We start from the raw sequence: 23409 nt of genomic DNA, 5'->3' as shown, positions 1-23409 counted from the left end.
GTGTGTGCATGTGTGTGTCTGTGTGTGTGTTTAAAAGAAAGGAGAGAGAGTCCCACACAAAGTTTTGCCAAACTGATGAAGATGGAGAAAAAAGGAGAGAGCAAGCTATGACAGATGCCAGAAGAAGAAAAAGACTGTGTGAGAGAAAAGTGTCTGAAAGATGCTAATACTTTATTATATAAGAGCCACTGCTGGGTAACTTACTTGAAAAATGTGATGAATTACTCATTATTACTGTGTGGTTTCAGGCAGCTTAGCCAGTTGTCAGTTTGGGAGGAATTTACTACCAGCAGCTAGCATGGCAGCAGGGACTGCATTTGGCTGCTGAAGTCCTGCCCTGTGTTCAGGGTCTAACCGAATACAGGCTTATAAGCAGCTCATTCAACACTACATGTGTTACTGCCGTCCAAAATAATGCATAAGCTGAACAACGTCAGGATGGCACTGTTTGTCAGCGTCTTTGATAGATGATCCTTTAAAAATGTCCTGACATGTGTGTGTGAAAACAGCTTGGTTACTTGGTCCCTTCTCGCTCTGCTAAGTCAAAGCTGAGGCGGTGGTATGTTTTTACTGCTCTTTGTCTGTCTGTCAGCAAGATTATGCAAACACCACAAAGCCAAATGTCAAGAAACCTGGTGCAATGATGCTCCTGTTCTCTATTAGGATTATTGGAGGTGGATTTTTAAATAATCTGGTTGCAAAATTAAATGCCATAAGCCAAAGAAGCCATGCCAACATCTTCAGCTTGCTTCCTTAATTTATTGCCCTCATTGAAGTTCAAATGGCTGTCTAAAGGAATGAAATGCATGGGAATCAAATTAAATCCCAATATTTCAGAGATCATTGCCACTAATTTAGAAATTCTATTAGATAAAATCAAAAGTTAATTTGGATAATCAGAGCAGGATACAACTCACACTGTGGGGAAGGTAAACAGGAAAGATGATTATAGCCCCACAGATAAATTATACAACTGGCATGGATCCACTGTGTATTCTGCAGCAGTTGTTATTTGGATATAATAATACGATCAAACAGTTTCTTTGGAATGGAGGAAACTCTGGACAAAATTAGCACGTCTATCACTGCCACACGTGTAGGATCCTACAGCACGTCATCGAAATGGCAGAGCTGGCCAAACACTGGACTGGGAAAAATTCAGTTTGAACTGGATCTTGATTGAAAGAGAACTTCCCTCTCCCTTTACTCCTTTATAAGTATAAACTCAAGCTATGAAGCAGGAGTAAACCTAATTTTATGACAATGTGAACAAATATAATGTATTGTATAAAAATGTAGAATCTCTCCTCTATGTGGTTTAATACCAAAATAAGAATTGGTATAAACAGACTATTTGTGGGGCTCAGTGGTTAAGAAATTGTGTCAAAACTGATGGTTTCTTCAAAGAAGGTGATTTTATTTTATTTATTACACTCAAGGAAAAACAGAATTTGGTGGGATCTGGTAATTTTTGGAAATGCCAACAAATAAGGGATTATATAAGAAGAAATATCCAGCTGCATCGAGGAACTATCCCAATGCTGTGTCATTTACAACTTCCAACAATATACCACAAAGCATCCTCATGGTATGAAAGGTGTCCCTGGACAAACAGGAACATCAGCAGTCTTAGGATAACCTGGGGGGAAAAAAACCTTCACGTTCCATGATGAGTCATCGGAGAACATTATTTCCAAAAGCCGGAAATTTGCCAGGGAAGCCAAAGGCGAATTTATTTAATACAAAATAGTTGATATTACTATCCTCGTTCCCTTACATAAAATGGTTTTGATTAAAGATGGTTTATGCTGGAAATGAAGGACTGAAAGAGGCACTTATGTGCATGCATTTTGGGAATGCTGCAAAGTATTTCCTTTTTGGAGAAGATGTTTGGGATTGTGTGGACCACCAATGTCAGCAAGGCTCTGGGGTGCCTTACTGCAGCTGAATAGGTTTGTTGTGAGAGCATCAATGGTGTGTTTTGTAACTTGTGCCAGACTCTGAGATTATTTCCAAATCTTAAAAACTCACTGAACAAATGATGGACACCTCTGCTTTTGAGAAGCTTTTGTAGAGTTAATTGTAAACGTAAGATGCCAAAAAAGCAACTGGACTGTTTTTATGATTTGTTATCCAAAGACAAAGGAAAAGAATCATTTGATGTGTCTGATCCACATACTCACTCCATGTCTTTGTCTGACTTTTTCTTGTGTCTTTTTTTGTATTTTGACATTTAATTAAAAGAAAAAAAATCTAAATTTAAAAAATAAGAAACCTGGTGCAAAGGTGGAAAACAGGCAAAGGAGGAACCCCTGTAATGTTAGATTGGGATCACCTTTTATTCAAACTACTGGAAGGATTTTGGTCTTAGAGGAGGAGGTTTACTCTGAGTCTTCATAACAATTGTATTTTAACTGAAATTGAAGTTAGTACAAAACCAAATAGAAACAGTCAGTTGACCTGATCCACCCAATTTATCCACTTATCCCAAAATTTATAGGAGGTCTATTTATTTGTGTCAGGAAACTGTTTGCCTCCCACTGCAACAACATCACTGGCCAGTCTTCAGTCAATCCTTCTCTGTGCAATTTCTGCTGAGACTGCAAAAATCATGACCGATATCAGCAGCTGCAGTTTTATTCCATCTATTTAATCCTAATCTCTCACACATGTTACACAGTAAGGTGTCGTCAAATGAAAACAGGAACAGAAGGAGAAAAAAACAGAGTGAGGGAATCAAGGATGGAGAGAAGCAGGGTGCAACAAGCCAGAGAGACATGAGGCACGAAAAAAAGAGACCAAAAGAGAGGGAGAGAGAAGTAAAGACTCTCTGTACTCCAATGGGAGACACATGCCTCTGCACCCATGGGTGAGTTATAGATCTGTGCTCTTATAGTTTGCCCAGCACCCAAAACAAGAAAGAGCTGCTGTGATTTGGCCCAAATTTCAGACTGAGAAACGGCTTCGCTCCAACTCACCACAACAAAGCTCAAATACTGTGTCTGTGTGTTTGTGTGAGTGAGTGGGTGGTCGATTCATCCACCAAACAGAGCAAACTATAGACACACACACACTCTGTTGGTAATACATGGGCTTCATCCATCTGTACTTCATTAATATTCTTTTTTTAAATATTGAAAGTTAGACTCAAAGCAAGACTGTACACTGTTTGTATGAGAGAAGTCAGTGTTTCTGTCTCTTCATGACTGTATCTACTTTACCTTTTTAACTGTGATCTGCACAAAAGTGGATTAAGTTAAAACACTGAAAGAGAACACACACAGATGCTCACCTATGATCTGGATGATCTGTGCCAGCAGGACTCCATCGGTGACATCCTGGCTCAGGTCCTTGATGAGACGCGGACAGCCAGACTTGGCCAGGTAGTGATTGGCCCAGTCTGTGTAGATCTGTAACAACAGAACAAACACTCTGTCAGTTTGTGTGTATTGTTTTAGACCCATTAGTTACACCACACAGGATCCCAACAAATCATAACATTAGTTACGGGATGTCGAAAAGTTAAGAAAGACTGTACACTGAATGGCAGAAAGGAAGGGATGCTGAGTTTTGTGGCTTTGCTCTAAAGGCTACTTGAACCTTGCTGACTGTGATAGCCTTCAATCACAAAACCAGTGCTGAGATCCCCTCCCCGCCATCCATCCTATAACAGCGTTCTGCTCTGCTCCTCACACTTTACAAGAAAAGTGGTAAATGCCTGCCAGGGAATAATGTTCAAACACTCGGATTCCTTGCACATCTTTGCTGCTCAGGCACAAATATTTCATCAAGGTTTGACATTCGGGCCCAGACACGAACACACAAACACACAAACACACACTTCATCCTTAATACTAGTTCTCTATCTGATGCTGGCATTTGATTTTAAAATGACAGACTGCACAACTACTCTGTGTTTCTATACAGAATATTTAATGAACACCCAGAAAACTAGAACACTGCTAAACAAATTTGAAACAACTCAGAACAGATTTGAAAAGTCTTCCTTGATGTGTAAAACACAGATCCAGATGTTTGCAGGAACAGGTGAATTCACTTCCTAACTGAATCTTTCAAACCTGGAAGGGCAGCAAGTCATACAATCCTTTGCATTGTCGCCTAAAACTCTTAACAGAATCTTTATCTTTCATTAAAGCCCATAAGCTGACTGATAAGTGAAGCTTTGTCTGTTGAGATGCAGATAAGTCTTGACAGCTGTTGCACATTCACCAGGCTCCAGAGATGAAAGATGTGAATCACATTTGGCCTCCAAGTGCTTGGCCCCATGCACTATACAGAAGAATCAGTGGCTATGCAGGGCCAAGGATTTCCCTCTAGCTTGCAAACTTTACCCTTGCCCTTCAATCTTCAAGATTTCCTTCCAGACTTCTCTGACTAAGAGTCAGGCAGCAGTACCAGCTCTTGATGTGGGTGCATTTGATGCAGATTTTAATAGACAGCCATAGATGAAGTCTTTCGTCCTAAAAGGCTCGAATGGAGATGCAGCAGCAGCCCATATAAAGACACCAACTGCTACAGCGCTGCTTGCTAAAGCTGTTCTTGTAATCCCAGATGAAAAAAAAAAAAAATCCAACACAGACCTAAACAGCAAGAATGACTTTGTGAAGGGAAAATCCCCTCAAAAATGTAAGATCATCCAATTAGGGTAGGAATCTACAACTTAAAAAAGGATCAGATTCTCTTGAGTTGAACTTTGAGATTTAATCATGAATAACAAGTCTACATGAAGCTACACAGCAGCTCAAATTTGAGACATTTCCTAAGAAATTTCCATAAAAGCCAACCATTTCCCATGTTGAAGTAATCCTCACATCCCCTCATTTACCTCACACGCTGCTCCCAATTAAAAGCATTTCTCCCCCGCTCTTTTCTTTTTCTTGGAAGCGGGAAGTTTGCTCCTTTAAAGTTGCCGCCTCTCATACATTTGTATCTGTTGTGGTTTCCTTCAGCAACTTTGTCCATGATGAGAAGTCGTAAAGTGTAACCCAGAAAAAATGAGAGCCGTCATCGGGGAAACTCCCGTTTCAATATGAATGCTGGAAAACAGACATCCGTTAAGACCTGGTCGCAAAAAAGAGGCGCACGCTCGCAAATGAGGAGACTTGCGTAGAAGCACTGAAAAACACACTGTAAATGCAAACCGCGTCCCATCGGGGGGCAAGTAAACAAACAGGAAAGAGAGACGGGGTGGGGGCGGCGAAGTGTGTGGAAAAAAAGGAATAAAGAGTGTGTGGCAGCTACAATCACAGCAGGCTGCAGGAAATTTCAATAAGGCTTTTGCAAAATCTGCTCAACTGCTAAGGTCATCTAGTCGACACAAGCTCAAAACTGAAGACCAAAGATGAAGGAACGGGGGTTTGATTTGTGTCATATTTAGCAGCCACCGTCTTCTGTTCCTGTTCCCTTTTAAGGATAAGGAAAGAGATGTTTAAGGCCTCTGCGGGGGAATGCAACCAGACACACTCATGTGAGCAGTGGTCAAGTTTCCATAAGACACACTTGGGTAGACAATTCAAAAAAAAAAAAAAAAAATCAAGAAAAAAATGGCAAATTATTCACTTCTACTCATTGAACTGGTCAGTTTGTCAAATTTAACAGCTGGTGGCAATAATTCTCCAGTTAGATGCCATTGGACCATTGCAGAAGAAGAAGGCATAACCAGAGAGTCAAGATGCAAGTTTCATCTATTAATCTAACAGAGGTCAGACTCTCTCAGGCAGCACTCTTTGGTAGAGCAGTGTTAAGGTTAAATGCTTCATATGAATCAGAATTAGTCTGCTTTCAGTGTATTGACACCTCAGGGAAGCCCAAAGAACTTTTGTTTTTGCAAATATAAAACAGGTGGATGAACTTGGAGGGAGTAATCCCTTGAGGAAGGTGTGATACTCAGCAGATTCAATAAATTGGGTGAAATTAAGGCTAAAATAGCCAGCTGCTTCTGCATCTGCTGCAGCTCCTTGAGGGGTATGACTCTAATGTAAACAACATCTTCAGAGGTGTGCATTATCAACATGTTTACTTTCTGAATTTTAAACTTTGTTTGCCATGATGTGGCAGTTCCTCTTGCAGACTGATAATTGTAATGTTTCATTGAATGAGATTCCAAGAATGCTCGACAGACCAAACGAGGCAGATGAAATATCAAATCGGGGACCAAGGCGACGCTGTTACAATAACTTGAATGAACATGCAAACAATTTCTGAATTGATTGAAATGGCTTCCAAACACAAAATAAACAGGTTAGTTTACACATTTTGTGTGGGTTGGGGGAATTTTGCAAACACTTGTACAAACAGATCGACTTGTGCGACAGTTTTAGTAAAACTTACCACAAACTTTACCTTGCTTTTACTTTATTGCATAAGTGGACTAAGATATTCACTTTTCCTGTGGAGGAAATGTGAGTTGTACAATGTAAGCAAGTTTGTGACAGCTTACTCAAAAATGCTGAGTCACCTCGAATGTTTGTTTTGTACTACTAACCATCCCACTTTTGAACAGTGTTTGCTTAAAGATTCACATTCAAACTAAAATATGTTGGGAAAGCATACACCACCACACTGGAAAACCCACTTTGCTTTTGTCCACAATGCCACCAAGCTATGAAACTATATGACACACGGAGACATTGCTGTAACGCCTTTTGCTGTAGGAAAAACCGTCTTATGTTGTTCCAGATCTGTGTCTGGGCATTTTGGGATATCTGCAGTCAGCTGATCGGCTTCAAAGAGGGGAAAAAAATAAACTTCAGTAGAGCTCAGGCACAGCATGGCAAACATGAAGAGAGACTAAAAGAAATAAAGACTCTCCGTTTCTCACTCCAACTTCAGTTAGAAAGAAAAAGGTAAGAATGAAACAAGCCGATGTTTGGAAATCTAACTCTAGTCCTGACTCCAACATTGACCTGGGAGCTCTCCTCACCTGTCTCCTCAACCATCTGGTCTTACTATCTCTTCTCTGCTCTCTGAGCTTCTGACAAAGCGCACACATCAAAGAAACATTTCTCAAGAAGCTTGCCTCCTGTCACTGTGTGAGCACCGGCTCACTCCCATTTGAGTCTGTCAGCCTCCTGTACTCGTTAACCCCTCCTCGCTGAGTCCCAATTGCTTTGGGAAGCAGCAGCTGGCACTACGACAGAGGCAAAACATCAGCAGTAACGCCACCTTCAGTGGTGCTGACTGAGACTACTGACATCATAGACTGACACACATGCTGGGTGAGACAACACACGCATGCATACAATACAATTTCCAAATGCCCCAGCTTCTCATATGCAAGTAAACACACACAATTATTCCCCCTCCTCCTGGCCACCCTCCTTCCTCTTTCTCTCTTTCGGCAGCCAGCATCAATCAGCAGAAGTCCAGTATCTCTGGTGATCTTATCCTTATTGGTACCACATGAAGTAGCTCTCGCCTCTTTTTCTCCACCTGCTCTGCAGACCTCTCTTGTCCCCTAGCGCACCAGGCTTCCCAAATACTACTAACAAGCAGCTCTTACCCCCGGAGCAGACAAACTGCCTTCAACAGTCCTGATCACAATGCAGTGACTACAGCTACGCAGGTACTATTGGCAGAGTCTGCAGTGGCGCTGCTCAGCCTCCGGGGGGAGCCAGGTAAAAAGAGAAAGATGAGATGCAGGAATGAGGCACAAATGGGGAAGAGAGGAAGTTCACCTATAAAGTACTCACTGTATTCATTAATGTACTTCTACTGAATGACTGTTAATGTATGGCCTCTTTAATCAGGGCATCATTCCAAAGCTGTCTAATAAATTAAGAGCTTAATTGCATTCAAGGAGTTGGAGCAGATACACAGTCACTCGGAGGACATTTAGCTGTGTAATGCCGTTTGAAATATGCAAGCCAGGAGAGAGACGTCTCTTCTGTGGCTGCACTGGCTCAGAAACCAACTTGGCACCAGTGCCGCTCCCGCATGGGTCCTAAATGTAATTAAACACAACATGAAGCCGCATTAAGTAAACGAGCAGTGAGCCAATGGAATCAATGGTTCCGCCACCATTCTCTACTTCATCTACGTCTGGTTCATGACAAACCAAGGGCTGCTTGGATCAGACAGAAGCAACACTGGTTAAAAAAAAAAAAAAAAAGATATCCACAAAAGCTCTAGCTCAACAGAAAATCTGTACTGGTTGTACTGTTCAGCTGACAGGTGATCTCTGATAGGATCCAAATAAGTAGAATTTGACAATTTCTTCTCCTGAATGTGCGAAAGAATAATTTCAGCAGAAGAGTCAGCAGGTTGGCACTGTGCTTGTAATACCTGGCTGCAAATGCTCTATAAAGGTAAGCACTTCAGCACATGAATGTTAAAGCAGAGCTCAAGCATCAAATCCTGCACAGGTCTTTCTTCGCAGAGAATGTCAGACAATCCAATAAAGTAACAGTAAACTTATTCAAGTAGAGTGAGGCATCGCAAAGTAGTGCTGAAGAAAGTTCAGTAAATGACTGATTTTAAATTTGAAAGCAGTGTGCTACAGAGAGCCAGCTAAGGAAGAGTGGAGGTCATCATTTCTGACTGTCGAGTTTGAGTGGCTTGAACTTTTTAAGATGTAAAGTGCATCTAAGCCGATGCTCTTTAAATAGCAAATTCTGGAGGAAGCAAACGCGTCAATCTGTTTCTGTAGGCTCAGTAAAAACAATGACTTGCATAACGCTCGACATTCTGAAGTTCTGCTGAAGACGACTTCCAAACCAGAGGGAGCCATGACATTTCAGGGCAATAACTTTTGGAATGGGAGCAACTGACAATCTGCAGCTGCATTATCAAAGCAGCTGGAAGCCATTTCTACCATGAAAACCTTCCTGGTGTTTCCAGGGATAAGTCTGACTCACAAAATGTTACCTCACATCTTCATTATCTTGTTCTGGCATAGCAGAGAGAGGGAGAGAGACCTTCAAGCCCACCTAATCTAGAGGTAATAAGAGCAGGCGGCCATCCAGCAGGTTTTACTCCAATCTTGCAAAAACCCAAGTGGGGGGAGTTTACAAATCATAGACTCAAAGTTTCTTTGTGGCCAGCCTGGCGCTATGAGGGATCAAAAATAAGAACTTTATTTACAGGATGTATAATTCTGCAGAAAAATACAGGATTGGACCTAAAATCTGGAGGCCATGAACGGGATGAGTGGGAAGCACCTTTGTTGTTATGCCAGCTGTCAATCACAGCCAAGCCTGGATATGTTGGGTTCAGATATGTGGGGCTGAGAGAACAGTCACGTTCAATTTACAAGAATGGTGAATCAGAGTTACCCGGGGACAAAACACAAAAGATAAAAATTAAAGAATAAACGAGAACAACAGTTTATGCAAGCCTAAAAGAAAAGGAAGAAGAGGCTAATTAAGTCAATTCTCCTTAATTCTCTGCTCTTGGGCTCTTAAATAAAAGTATTACTCAACATTTCCTGTGAATTTATTCAGTGTGCATCACTGTTTGCTTGGCTTTATCTTTTCCAAGGAAAACCGATTAAACGTGTGTCTGTTTCAACGTCTTGCTGCAAATTCGCCCAGCTGGATCCATTTATACCACTCAAATTTATTGAGCATCTCCATGGCAGACAATGGACATGCAGTACTAGCACCAGAGTAGAATGTGAGTGTGAGTACATTTTATACATTTTCTAAGCTATTCTAAACGAGTCAAAGCAGTAATTTGTAACTTTCAGGCTAGTGCTGACCACATGACATCACTGCAATCAGCCGATAACACTAAAGAAGCACATGCTGCTAAAACCTGAAACATTCAGTCATCACTTTCTCATGCCACAATCTGCCAAGCCACATTGTCATTTCAGGGGAAACCCTGAGCAGAAAATGACATAATTGCACGGCTGGGAGAGGTTTGGACACACAATCCATGCTGGATGTGCTTGTGCGCGTCAGTCAGCGCTGATCTCCTGTAGTTCAGCAGGACTGAAGGCCAAAGAGCAAGGAGAGGAAGATGGAGAGTGAGAGAGGGATGCTAGCCAGACAAAAAGGAAAAGAAGCGGCAGCTCCAAAACAGCCTCGAGACAGATGAGCACAAACACAATTTAGAGACAGACAGCGGCAGGCAGACCGTATTCAGACAGAGATGAGTTTGTTGGCCAATTTGATAAACTGTCTGTGGTTATAAGCACCAATTACAGACAATCATTTGCCAAAGCAGCAAAATTTAAGGTAGCACAGAGGGGAACTATTACATCTTGCTTTCCATCACTCTGTGCCAGGAAAAAGGCTCAAATATCTCTTATCATTCTGTTTTACAAAGCCAGCCTGGCACAAAAAAAACTAAATGTTACGCTAACTATAAAACACCAAGTATAATATAACTCTGGGGCTGTGACTACGAGCATCAGCACTTAAGAATCCATTTTCTGCTCAACTTTAACCTTCGCTACGAGATGAACGGACCGCTGGGGGTGAGATTCTTTATACGAAGCACACTATCACTGGATCAACTCAGCAGCTAAATTATGTTTATAAGACAGAACCCCATGACCGCCATTTGAGAAAGTCATTTTTATCCAACCTCCAAACACACTCTCAGCTAGAAGCTGTGACACCAAACAAGGAGCCAGAGGAGTAGATTTGCATCATCTTCAGGTCTAACAGATCGTTGAAACTGCACAGCTATAAAACAGAAAGGTGAGGTGCTGAAATCACAATATTTACAATGCAACGTTCAGATCCAGGCATGAGTAAGTGTGTATTATGGAATCTGGCAGTGTCTTTCTTCCTATACTCTCTGAATAAAGGAACTTCATATATTTTATTATATGCATAAACTTTAGTCATATATTTTCGGTTTTTTGAATCATTTTATTTTACCACTGTTATATAATGTCCTTCGCTCTACAGTAGGTTTTATTACTGGGATTAAAAGAAAATTACTACAAGTCCCACAAACACACTAAATCGCAGCTGTGTGCTCAAAGAATCATCTCTTCCTCCAAAGTACATGTTGACTGCAACAGATGCCGGCGAGGTCACACGCGCACAGTGCACGCTCACATGGAGGTTTATAAGACGGTTGCGCACGCAGACGCAAACAGTACAATACTTTACCATGGAAACCGCAGCAAGTGAGGCAGCGTCTGGCCTGCCGGCTCTGTGGCCTGTGATCCAGACGCTGCCACCACTGTGCCGGTGAAAGACACGCATAGTGTCAGTCGCACACAGTTACACAAATATATGAGCTCTCCGTGGCTCACCCGTATTCTGTGCTTTACAAAAGAATCCACCCTAAAACAACAGCACAAAAAATGAATAAGTAAATGTTGATTTCAAATCCAGGTTCCAGACAAGTACAGCTTGAGCCAGCTCTTACAGTCAGCAGGTATTTGTGTGATATGTAAACATCATGTGGGGAACTGTCTTAATTAGCCACTCAGCTCACCAGATGAGCTCCTTCTACAGGCCCAGATAGCTATACACCTCACCATAGTGATAACAACCTTAATTTGGGGCTTGTGTTGAATGCCTTTCCTGTTTAGAGGCCTTAACAAGTGGCCTGGGGCTTCCGGCTGTCACCCAACTATTCCGGGATGCCACAGGGCTCTATAATCATTCGTTCTGACCTCTGCAAGCTCCGCCCAGTCAAAAACACACAAATAAATCAGAAGAAACAAACAGGCTACCGTGTCATTAGCTATTCCTGTTGTAGCACAAAGCGCTGCTAGAAATATATGGACACAAACAGCTTCTTATCATGATGACAATCCACCACGACTCCGTCAAATCATTCCCCCAGAGGGTTTGAATTATTCCCTAAACCGATTCCAACAAAAACCAAATCATGAGGACATGATCTGTGTGAGTCATCGCTGGCCTGCTCCGATTAGTCACACTTCCTCATTTTTCATCAAATCAAGATGAGTCAGCTGCTGAGTTTGACTGGCTGTGGTTGGTTGACAGCATCAAATGGGCTCCAGTAAGGCACGAGTTGGAAATACTTTCACCGACAACAACTGTTGCTTTTGCCATCATAAACTGTTTGTGAAGAAATAAGAATTACTTGCAATTAAACATTTTATCAAATGCACATGGGAAAAAACGCAGACATACAGTAAGTCACTTGTGAGACGGGATTGCTGAGATTTGCAGACCTTTACCAGCACATGGCAGAAATGCTGCACCAGCTGCTAAAATCTTGACCAGGTATCAGCCCCACTGGACGTTTCTGGCCTTTATTGTTTGCGTACAAAGCCCATTTATTAGCCAATTTACATGCTGTATACAACACATGCCTGTTTGGTTTCAGTCGGGGCTGCCATCTGCTTGTTGAGAAACAAATTAATGTAGATTGCTAGATTAATGGGTGGCAGCCAGAATGCCGAGAGCCAGAGCCTGCTTTTATTAACAAGCCTCTCAGAGGACGAGGACAGGATGGCGACACTACGCTCGGCCACTTAGTGAGCGGGTCAGACTGCAAAACTGCTGATTGTTTAGTACACTATTGACTCTGAGAGCACAATGTGAGTCGTCCGTGATAAACACGCTTCTGCGTGAGCATGAGAGAGAGCCATTTCTTTTAAGTGGCTGGTTTTACTTTAAATTAAATAGTTTCTTAAAAGCAAAGGGAAATACATCACTCTCTCCTTTCTGTCTCAATGCAGTGCATTTTCTTTTTTGTTCCATCAGTGAGCAGCAAGAAAATATATTTTGATTAGTTATAGGTTTTGGGATAAGGATGAGTGGTTTCCAGCCTTGACTGACACACACTGGTTTCACTCTACAACACTTCGTATTCCATCACTCTGAGTAATCTGTATCTTTCACAGAACTAACAGTAGAGGGCACCATAGCAGAAACACCAGCATTTGGCTTTTGTGGCGCTGCGGGCTGCCTGAAAGCAGTCCGAGGGTCGTACGAATTAACTTAATGAGTCATTCATGGATCGCCTGTGAATCACTGTTTGAGAGTGAAAGCCAGAAATGGCTGGCCACTTCAAAGCCTAAGTGGCTTTGGCTCTTTGGTTAGTAATGAGGCATATTTCCCTCTGTTCTCTGCAGCCATAACCTATAAACCAGATTCCCCCTGCCCGGGCCTTAAAGCAACAGATCTGTGAGATGCAGTGTCTTTTCAGAAGGTGTGACTTATCAATTGACTGTGTAGCAGACAGGGTGCAGGCAATTTAAGATGGACATTTTAACCTTTTTCTCTTTTTATTGTAATACTACCAATGCTGTTTTATTATTATTTTTTGTTTCTTAGACTGAGTTTTACTCTCCTCTTTACTCATCACCTAGTCAATGTTCGCACAGTAGAAACAAAAACGTCTAAATCTAAAATACAAACGATACACAGAATATAAAGAAAGTCATCTCCATTAATTATACATATAACTTATAGTTTGTAATTTTCTTTTCATTCGTGATTGTTATTATTGATATTGGTGAATTAATTACAGTGCAGTGAGGCTCTATCAGTGAAGTAAGGGCATCCTGATATCTGCTGCATTCATTTTGACTGTACCTTTCTTTACTCGGTGCTTTTATTAACAAGCCTCTCAGACTGCTCATTGTCATTCCAGCAAATCACTGCAGCACTGATTTGCTGGAATGACTTAACTTTGATTCTCTTATGCTATTACCCTAATTGTGCATTTCAAGTGCCATGTGAACAATGAGAGCACAGAGCAGAAAGGAAACCAGACACGTTAGCTCCATTATGGAAAGACATGTGGCATTCATTTCAAGCAACAGTTTTTAAGCATACTTAATGATGTTGGTAATCCATGGAAGTAAATTGTATTGGGAACTTGTTTAAAAATAATATGGGATATTGTAAATTCTCAAAATCAGTGCAAGCTGACAGAGTTTATGACTCCACCTGGTGCACAAAGCCCTAAAGAACTGCCTACTTTTACCATTTCCAGCCATTATATTTCTTCCACTGCAAATTGGGGTAAATAAAGGACTCAATCTACCCAAATATAAAGGTCTCCCAAATTCTTTTACACTATAGATTCTGCACACCAGACCTCCACAGCTTCTTCACATTCATCTCCTTTCATTGCTGAAATTAATATGCTTGAGATTTGCAAAAGGAATCTGTGCGCCATGAATGAACCTCTTCGTGCCATCAACAGGGTCGAAAAAGGTCGATAAACTTCAGTTTCCTGTAGCTCTTTTAATGTCAGACGCAGGGGATTCCATCACGGCACTTCTTCAAATAGTTTGAAAGAGAAGCTTCAAGGAAGAAAGTTCACGATGCAGAGATACCTCATACCCAAGAGTAATTTAGCAGAAAGTAAGATTTAATGCTGATTAATATTCACAGTCACTGAACTGATGAAGCGGTCAAACACAAGCCAAAGCTTTCATTTAGCAGCAAATATTTAGTCACCTCCCAGGGCAAAGTGGTTATCATTCAGTGCCTGGCGTGCCAGTTCTGTGCTGGCACCAGCAGAGGGACCTGCAGACCAGAGGAAAATGGCCTTGATCATTAACTCTCTCGTGCCATTAGTCCCCCGTGGTTTTTACAGTGGCTCCACCAGCTCAGTTAAACCTTACCCGTCTACATTCTACAGTGACATCATTCATAAATCACTGTGCATTAAAGCAGCAGAATTAGCCGCTAATTAATTTGATGAGCTACCAACAGAGGTAATAGCGGGATGAATGATTTATGCTTATCTTTATTCTGTCCTCTCTGTACTGCTCTTATCTACAAGCTGTGCTTTGTTGTTGCAGTTGCCAACATCTGTGATGGGGATTAATCAACTTTATCTAATATCACATTGTATTTGATAAACATTTGTCTCGACAGAGGAAAGAGTGGAACTAAAAGCAACAGTATATTAGTGTAACAAAAAATGTGACTGCATTTTTTAGACTAGTGCTCATCCACTGAAAAAGAAAACCCACGGCAAATACAGAACCCAGACAGACAGAAGCTTGGTACCCACGGGAGAGTTCCAGTAACAGTCAGCTTATGCAATCTGCAGCCATCAAAGAGTTACACCGACACCGAGTAAAAAACACTGCTTAAATAACGGCTGTGGTTAGCTTGGCTCTTAGTACCCACCAGCCCTGACATTTACTGTAAGTAGTGTCAATATACTAAACATCTGGAGCTGGTGGTCCGTGACTGGGCCCTGAATCACAGGTGACTGCTGCTGAGTCACAGAGTTTTTTTCACTCAGCCCTGCTGGAAGTGTCTTCTCCTTTCACTCAGACTGGGAGTTGCTCATTCTTGGTTTGTGTGTCACTGTTGGCATTTGTTTATTTTCCCAGTTTCTTTTCTCACATGCTGTTGATTGATTGTGTCTTCATGTGTGTTGATTGTTTTTGGTGTTTTGATTACAGAGATTTATAGCTGAGGCTATCAATCAAACGCTACTGCTGCAAGGGCTGCAACAGCTGTTCACATTAATATGTTTTTTCCTTTACTAATCTATCTTTTTTGGTCAATAATATGTGAGGAATTGATGAAAAATAGACAGAGTTATTGTTTTGACATATAAACCAACTTTTTTTCTTTTCCCTCCATCCAGCTGTTCCAGAGGTTAGAGTGCAGTCTGTCAGGATTTCCTTGTTTTGAGTTTTGCTTGTGACAAATTTAAAATTGGACACAGACACAAAAGAACACACTTCCACCAGTGTCACTTTTAGTGTTTCCTCACTGGTCTCTAAGGCAGTTTTCATCCATTAATAGCTGTTGACATGAAGCAACAAGAGGGGTTCCGTTCTGTATGTGCTTCTCTTGTACCACACACACACACACACACACACACACACACACACACACACACACACACACACACACACACACACACACACACACACACACACACACACACACACACACACACACACCTTTCCACACTCTAAGCCATCCCACACAGCTACAAAAACAAAGTCCAGACAAAGGAAGGAGGGCGTGCATGGATTTGTGTGTAAATCTGTGTTCAAGAATAAAAGAGGCAAGAGGTAACAAAAGATCAGACGTGTTGAGATGAATATGTTGAAATGAAGCTTTGTTAGCCCTGAACTCAAACTTACGTTGTGTGTTACAAAGTCCGTTTTAAGTACATCTAAGAGTGGAGGAAAATTAAAGAGTCAAAGCAAAGGCAAACAGAAAGTCAGAGCTGGGATTCTAAAAACATCTGTAGGAACAGGACTTGGGACAAACACCTGCTGACTGGAGAAAGAACCCAAAGAAAGAAAACAAAGGAAACAGAGGGAGGCATGTTTTTTATGCGTGAACCTGCAGAACTTCCAGCCAGGGCAAAAAGAAAACACGAACAGCTATTTTGACTCAAGTTGACAAATGGCGCTTACTTTCCAATTCCCTGTGATCTTGTTCCTTGCAGTCCTGAATTCTGTTGTTTGGCAGTAACATGGGCCAAACAAAAAAAAAAAGCTTCAGGACATGTGGGCTCACCAGTAGCAGCGAGGTCGAGGCAAGCCCTGCCAGTTTGTTAGCATGCAACTTTAAGTGCATTCAAAGGAGCTCAGTGTGCGAGACCTGGCTTTGCACACTAGCTGTCAGAAGAGAGACTTGTCAAGCTCAGTGAAGGGATGGAGTCTTGTTTGATCTCTCTCCCCATCAGCCTTTCTTGTCAAGAAGGACATTTATGAGAGGCGATGTGTTGAAGGGGCAGCTGAAAGAACTTTTTTTTAAAGATCATATCATGCTTGAAAATCTCAGGGGCCTTCATCACAGCATGTTTTAAAAGCTCCTTTTAAAGTGAGTGTTAACAGCAACCTCCTCTCTGCTGCTGCCCTGTTTAAGTCGGTCGCCTATTAGTGTCTCCCACTTTCCAAGGGAGAATGGGGAAGTGGGAGGGGTGGGCTCTGCAGATGGGTCTGAGGGGTGAGAGACGGTGTGATCAAGTTGCACGGACCCAGCGGCTGACAACATTATTTATTAGCCATTCCTAATGGATTTAGAGTGACAGCAGTTTCAGTTCACTGGAAGGGTCAAAGTCAGAGACAACAGAACGCTAATGCCAGCGAGGGTGACAGGCAGATTTGTAACGGACCCCTCTTGGGCTAGGGGTGGGTGGCAGATTGGGGGCTCTGAGAATTCAAAAAGCAGAAAAGAAGACGATTCAGAGGAAGCGGAGCGGGATAACTGTTCTTCTCTCAGAGGAGTGAGAGTGATGGAGAGAGATGTGTCTGGGACGAGACAGCGAGCGTTTTTCCAGTCTATTTGCCCTCCGTCTAGACCCAGAGTCAAAGGGGCAGGCCCAATAAAAAGACTGGATATTGCAGCACAGACACTGGGTTAGACAGAGTCCAAAAATACTGATGGTAGGCTGTACTGTGGAGTAGCTGAGGACACTGAACTTCAGTGATAGCCATCAAGAAAACTCCCACATCCACAATCTATCTTGCAAAGACTTTCTACCAGAACTCTCTCTGAAGGTTCCAATTATGCTCCAAATAAAGCTGAATAGGTCTATCCAGACACTTTGCACCAAGGCCATTTGGATACCTTTTGACATCAGAATAGGCAGCAAGAGTTGAGACTTCATCTGAGACAATGGAGGTGGTATTAATAAAAGCTAACAATATATATGAGTAAACAACTCAGTATTTTATTAGCTTCCATTAAACAGAAAGAAGTCTTAGCCAGCACAAGAAAGACAGTTTCTGAAATCCTTTCCAAAGGATAAACAGAAACATAAATTAAACAATTCTGGGCGTTTGGGATCAAAGTATACGCTCAAACCAGCGTTTGATGTAGGCATGGACCGAAATGTGCATGTTTACGAAGAAATGCAGTGTATTCTGATGTTGATTAAAATACACCAAGTTCTGGCCCGCAGTTTGATCATCACAGTCCAGAGATCAAAGGGGCAAGTGAACTGTAGCTTTCTGCACCAGTGAAGAGCACGGGTCCTGTTCACTCCTCTTCCACTCAGAGGTCACGAAGCTGAGGCAGGTTCCAGGGTTCAAGTCCCACTGGGGCTATTTAGGAATACTCATCACATAATAAAAAAGAACCACCACAGTTGGTGATTTCTATGTCATGTCCACACAGGCATGACATAGTTCACAAATCCACACAGGCATGACATAGTTCACAAATCACTCCCTCTTGACCTTGACAAACAGCTTTCTGTATTTAAACCTAAAAAAATGCAGCAGCATCGAGACTCTGAAAGGCAACCAGTGTGACAAAGTGGAGAATTACAAGCACGCACCTGCCAGGTCACTATTTCTCTGGCTCAGAGTCAGCACGGTTGGATACAGTTCCTGTATTCAACATTGATTTGTTTCCTCCTACTTAGCTGAGAAAAAAACCCCCCAAGAGTTGCGGAACTCTGACAAGACACCTGCAAAGAAATTTTGCTTTATGCTGCCATGATGCACTGTGACACACATCAGCACACACTCTTTGCAGAGGAAAGGGGCTTGACCATGCAATGCTTTCATTTATTGTCTTACAAAGGGAACAAATGATTAAAAAGGGAAGAAAGGCTTATGAGGGAGTGATACTTTTGATTGCTTTCAGGGTTTTTCTTTACAGATTGAAAACTTTGCAACATTTAAAAACAGGGTGCAAAATTGACATTGGAAAGCAGCAGCAGTAGCTTGTACACACTAAAACCCAGGAATTCCTCCAGAGCTACAGTAGAGAGGTTTTTCAGCATGACTTGGCACTGAACCCTCAACAAACATAAGACCTTGGGGGAGAATCAAAATCCTTTTCAGAAAGGATGAGACCTTGAAAAGCATTTGGATAAGGTCAGCTCTTCCACCAGAATGTATGAGCGTGCTGTTAGCAAAACCATTATTAGAATGCTCTGTCCTACATGTTTCCACTGAAAAGCAGCCTTTTCTGCTCATTAGACATTATATAAAGCCACACAAATTAAATTAGTGTGTGTGGGAATGTGGGCAGTGTGGAGGTGAGGGCTGTAGAAAGCAAAAGGCTTATATACTTTCTCTGCTGTAATTTTCATATTCATACTGTTTTTTTTTTTACATTTTTGCCAGAATGTACATCTCACAAATGCACAACATGCACAGACCAATACAGCATCAGTGCATATGAAAGACCAGTGCTATAGTCATATGAATAATCAAAAGTTCTTAGGAGCACTTCTTTTAGATGTTACAGCTGAATTCACCTTGAGCTTTCACCCTAATGAAGAGTTTTCTTTCAGGAAAGACATAATGTGTCATGTGTTCTACGGTGGCACATATTCTAACAGCAAAGAAATTTACTGTGTTGTTCCACAAGGTTGTTGCTTGGGCCCTCTTTTTTTCTTGACTTTTAGAAACTGTTTACCTTATTTTGTTAAAACAAACAAACAAAAAATCAAAAAAACTTGAATTAGTTATGCATGCAGATGCCATCCATCCTTCCATCCATGGCTGAATTAAGTTAGACTGAGCCCACTTTTGAAACACAAAATACTGCAGTCTTTTTTCTTCAATAAACTGATTAGCTTTTAGTATCTCGTGGTATGTAAAATCTCATGGACATGAATACAGCTGTAGAATGGCCATTGCATGGGTGTCTTGTAATCAGTCTTTTTGTGAGAGTGGCCTGAAATTAATTTAATGTTTAAAAACATAAAGGGCTTTCCAGTTATTTCCCAACTTCCTTGATTTTACCCTTGTGGTGACTAGAGATTTAAAGAGATCTTGTCTTAGAATTAAAAAAGACAGTTGATGATAAATAAAAGTATATACAGTAGGTGTGAAAATAGTTGTGCTCTTTTTCGATGCCAATATTAAAAATTCATGAACCCAAAGTTCTCAGCAGCCCATAAAAGTAAAGTAATATAAAAAAAATCTAATGTGGAAGAATGAAGGGCAGCAGAAGGCAAGAGGCAGAAGGAGAAATAATATGAGGAAGCAGCTAATCCTTTATCAAAGCTCTCATCTTCTGGCCAGTGGAGGGGAGAAATGGTGATAGTGAGTGTTGAGTATGTAGACAAGTGGTGCTCCCTGCTATGAATACCAACCAGGTGATCCAGCCACATCTGCAGCACACAGTAGGAAAAATAATACCAAGGTCACACGTAAGTGGCTGGTCTTAAATAATAACCTGTCTATTTAAGTGGCCTGCAGTTTAGTAGATAAAGTGTGCCACTCAGAAATGCTTCAGGAGTTTGAAAAATCATTTGCTACTCAAAAAGTGAGAAATATCCAGCTGGTGCATGTGATATGATTTTGTCTACACTGGAGAAAAGTTGCTTGTTAGTTTTTTCATGTCCAGAAGGCTTCAAATGAAGAGGAGCACTACAAATACATGAGTGAATTAGTTTATCAAGTGAACCTGCCAAGTAGGAACTTAATCTCGCTCTGATAACAACAAGTCCTGGATGACTGCTTCGATTTGAGAATTGACCTTTTCCCTGCAGTCTCAACAGAACAGCACATTCTGCTGTCAGCTAAAAAACTCCAAAGTGGCACTTTTCTTGGCTCACAGGCCTGGGTGATGGGCAGAAACCAACACGTAAATGCGTATAGCAGTAGACTTGTTTAGGATTCAACACCTAAGTTTGTTTTCAAGTGCTGTGGATGACTGCCATTGGCCTTTGAGTTTCAGACTTGATAAACTGTAGTTATTTCCCTTTTTTTTTTCTAATACAGATCAGGATTTTCATACATTTTTTTCAAAGCTCACTTTGATCAGTGGTTGTTGATCAATGGTCATGAGAATTTGCATAATTTTGATGAAGGAACTGACCTCCCAGCCCATTGTTCCTTCAGTGGTACAAGTTTCAGTCATTATGCAGATAAGATTGGTGAAACCTGCAGTCAGCTGAGACTGAAGAAGTCACTTGGATGAGTGACGAAACGTTACTCCCGCTGACAAAGCTACATCCAGATGAACAGAATCAACTTTTGGAGACATGCAATTTTTTACATAGTTTTACGAAAACCAAACTGAAAGCCCAGGAGGTACTGGAACAGCCAGGGTTAACGACTCAGCAGATTGGTAGTTAACAGAGGAGGTGCAACGTTGCTCGTGCCTTTCAAACAAAAAGGATGGAACCCATTCTGAAAACATTTTCTTCAGTAACCCAGTAGTGGGTTAACCGAGCAGCAGTTGAAGTAACACTGCAAATAGCGGATGCACTGTGGAGCTAAAGGATTTATGAAATATGTGGTGCAAACCATGGCATAGTGCAGTGAAATACATAAAAAATCCAGGAAAATCCACTTTAGCATATTAAAAACACTAACAAATGGACTTTTGCGCCTCACACTGAGCTCTGAGCGGACACAATGTACAGAATGATCCTACAATATACCGCAGCTTGAAATCTGTGCTGTTGCAAAATGCTGCAAGAGCAAGCTTTGATCTTGCAGCATTACAACACCAACTCCATCTTCCCTCCTCTGTGCTCCCAACATCCACTGCTGCCTGTTAATATTCTCAGCCGCTCCCCCCTTATCTCACCCCTCTCCCACTCATTCTTCTGCCTCTATCTGTCCTCCCGTTTCTCCACCATTTTCACCTTAATCTTCATATTTTCTCACCCATTCATCTTTCCTTACTATTACATCTTCTCTTTATCACCTCCTTTTACTCCTCCTCCTCATCTTTCCTTAGACAAGTGATCACAAAGCCATGCGTGCACCCTCGGATATAGAAGGAGGGAGGAAGAGAAGTCTAGTCTCGCCTATGAGACAGAGAGATGATGAGAGAATCAGGTGCTATGTCTGGATGACCTAATGAATAAGTAAAGCTGTAACCTTAAAATGGGGAAAAAGGAGACAAAAAAAATGAAGAAAAAAGTTCTCGCTAATGTGAAAGAAAAAACAAATTGATAGCTGGGTTTGGTTTCAACAGCTTAAAGAGCACAAGAAGCAGTAATGGAGATCTCAGGCCGTGTTTCTGATTTACCACTTCAATATAATGTGGCTGCCCCAGAGGCCAACAAAGCAACGTTCCTAGGAACAGATAGAAATTTACTGCATTCATGGATGGATTGTCAACTGACACCTCGAGCTCCCCCCGATGCAGCTGTAGATTTAGCAAAAAAATAGTGTAACTTGTGCCATTTCTCAAAGAACATAATCCAAAGCGCTTTTCAATATAAGGGGTAGGTGGGGATCCTGTGGGAATTAAATCCCCGATCCTGTAAACCAGCAAGCAGTTTGGATTTCTCAAAATGAAAACCACCTTTCTCACACCCCCTCCAGGCTTGCTCTGTTTGTTTTAAAGGGCAAGAAGGAACAAAGGGGCTGATTGGGGTCATTATGATGAGGTCAGCACATTTGTGCTCAGAAAGGTTTTGTAGAGCAGTAAAGCAAAGGTTACTGATTCATTTCAGATAAAAGATGACAAACTTTGTGGACATTTCTTTAACAATAGCTTGTTGTAATTCTGGTACCTCTGCAGCTCACTAAATACCACACTTAGTCTTGTTTGCTTCTCCAAAGAAATACATGACTGTATTGTAACTTGTTACTAAGCTAACAAGATATATCTTAATTGAATGATCCTTAATATACAGAGACTTCCCCTTGGACAGAGTACAGCCAGGTGTTTCCTCATTTCTCTTTAGGCTAAGCTAAAATAATTTAACTGATAGTTGATTAATTATATGTAGATATAACTGTGGCAAAAGGTTCAGAATTCCAAGAAATAGAAAGTGTTGCAAGGTTTTTTTCTAGCCTGATCTACAGCAAGTACGCTGCTTACATCCATCCACCTCTCTTTCATTTATGTGGTTTGACACTTTAAGCTGCACTGGACACTGTGTGGTTGCACTGCAGCTGATCAGGTCACGAGTTTCACTCCTGCTACTGGACTAGTGTGCCCTTGTGTCTCCTCGGGCATTTCACTACCCGCTGCTGCGGTGGACAGCAACACAATGCGTCATTGTGTTGACGCACATTTGTGGACACACATCTGCGTCCACAAATGTGCAGACACTCTAAAAAGTAATTCAGAGGCTTAATAAATATCACTATAAATATAAGTTAGATGAGCCTGATAAAATCTGTGAATATCCTTTTAGTAATTATTTGAGTTTGATAAGTTGAAATAAATGTCTAAAATGTTAACGTATGTGTTTGTGTTAAATTAAGGTATTTATTTACATTTATCTCAGACATAAAATTCAGTATGTGGTTCACAGAATACCTTCTTTGCATGAACTTAATATTTTTGTTTGAAATTGAATCAAAATATTTGAGAAATAGGTATCTATACTCCTCAGAATCTTGTACTAAAATCATTAATTATTCAAATCAATATTATTCGTCTTGTAATCGGAAGGTTGCCGGTTCGAGCCCTGGCACCGACAGTCTCGGTTGCCTACTGCCTACTGGTGGTGGTCGGAGGGCCCGTGGCGCCAGTGTCCAGCAGCCTCACTTCTGTCAGTGCGCCGCAGGGCAGCTGTGGCTGCAATGTAGCTGCCATCACCAGTGTGTGAATGGATGGATGACTGAATGTAGTGTAAAGT

General features: G+C 41.5%; 1 protein-coding gene across 9 annotated transcripts in view; it reads right to left on the bottom strand.

Annotated features, from left to right (window-relative positions):
* The window catches only part of nav3 (neuron navigator 3), a 405702-nt gene that overhangs the window by 125851 nt on the left and 256442 nt on the right, over window positions 1–23409 (bottom strand). For all 9 annotated transcript variants that reach the window (XM_085385777.1, XM_085385778.1, XM_085385771.1 and 6 more), the window contains one exon: window positions 3293–3410. In XM_085385777.1, the coding sequence (XP_085241903.1) occupies window positions 3293–3410 (118 nt within the window). The remainder of the gene's footprint in view (window positions 1–3292; window positions 3411–23409) is intronic.

The sequence above is a fragment of the Rhamphochromis longiceps genome, linkage group LG17 (assembly GCF_057381845.1).
Source record: "Rhamphochromis longiceps isolate RC_006_pf linkage group LG17, R_longiceps_female_GT1.1, whole genome shotgun sequence".
Taxonomy (NCBI): Eukaryota; Metazoa; Chordata; class Actinopteri; order Cichliformes; family Cichlidae; genus Rhamphochromis; species Rhamphochromis longiceps.
This window is presented reverse-complemented; position numbering and strand designations above follow the sequence as displayed.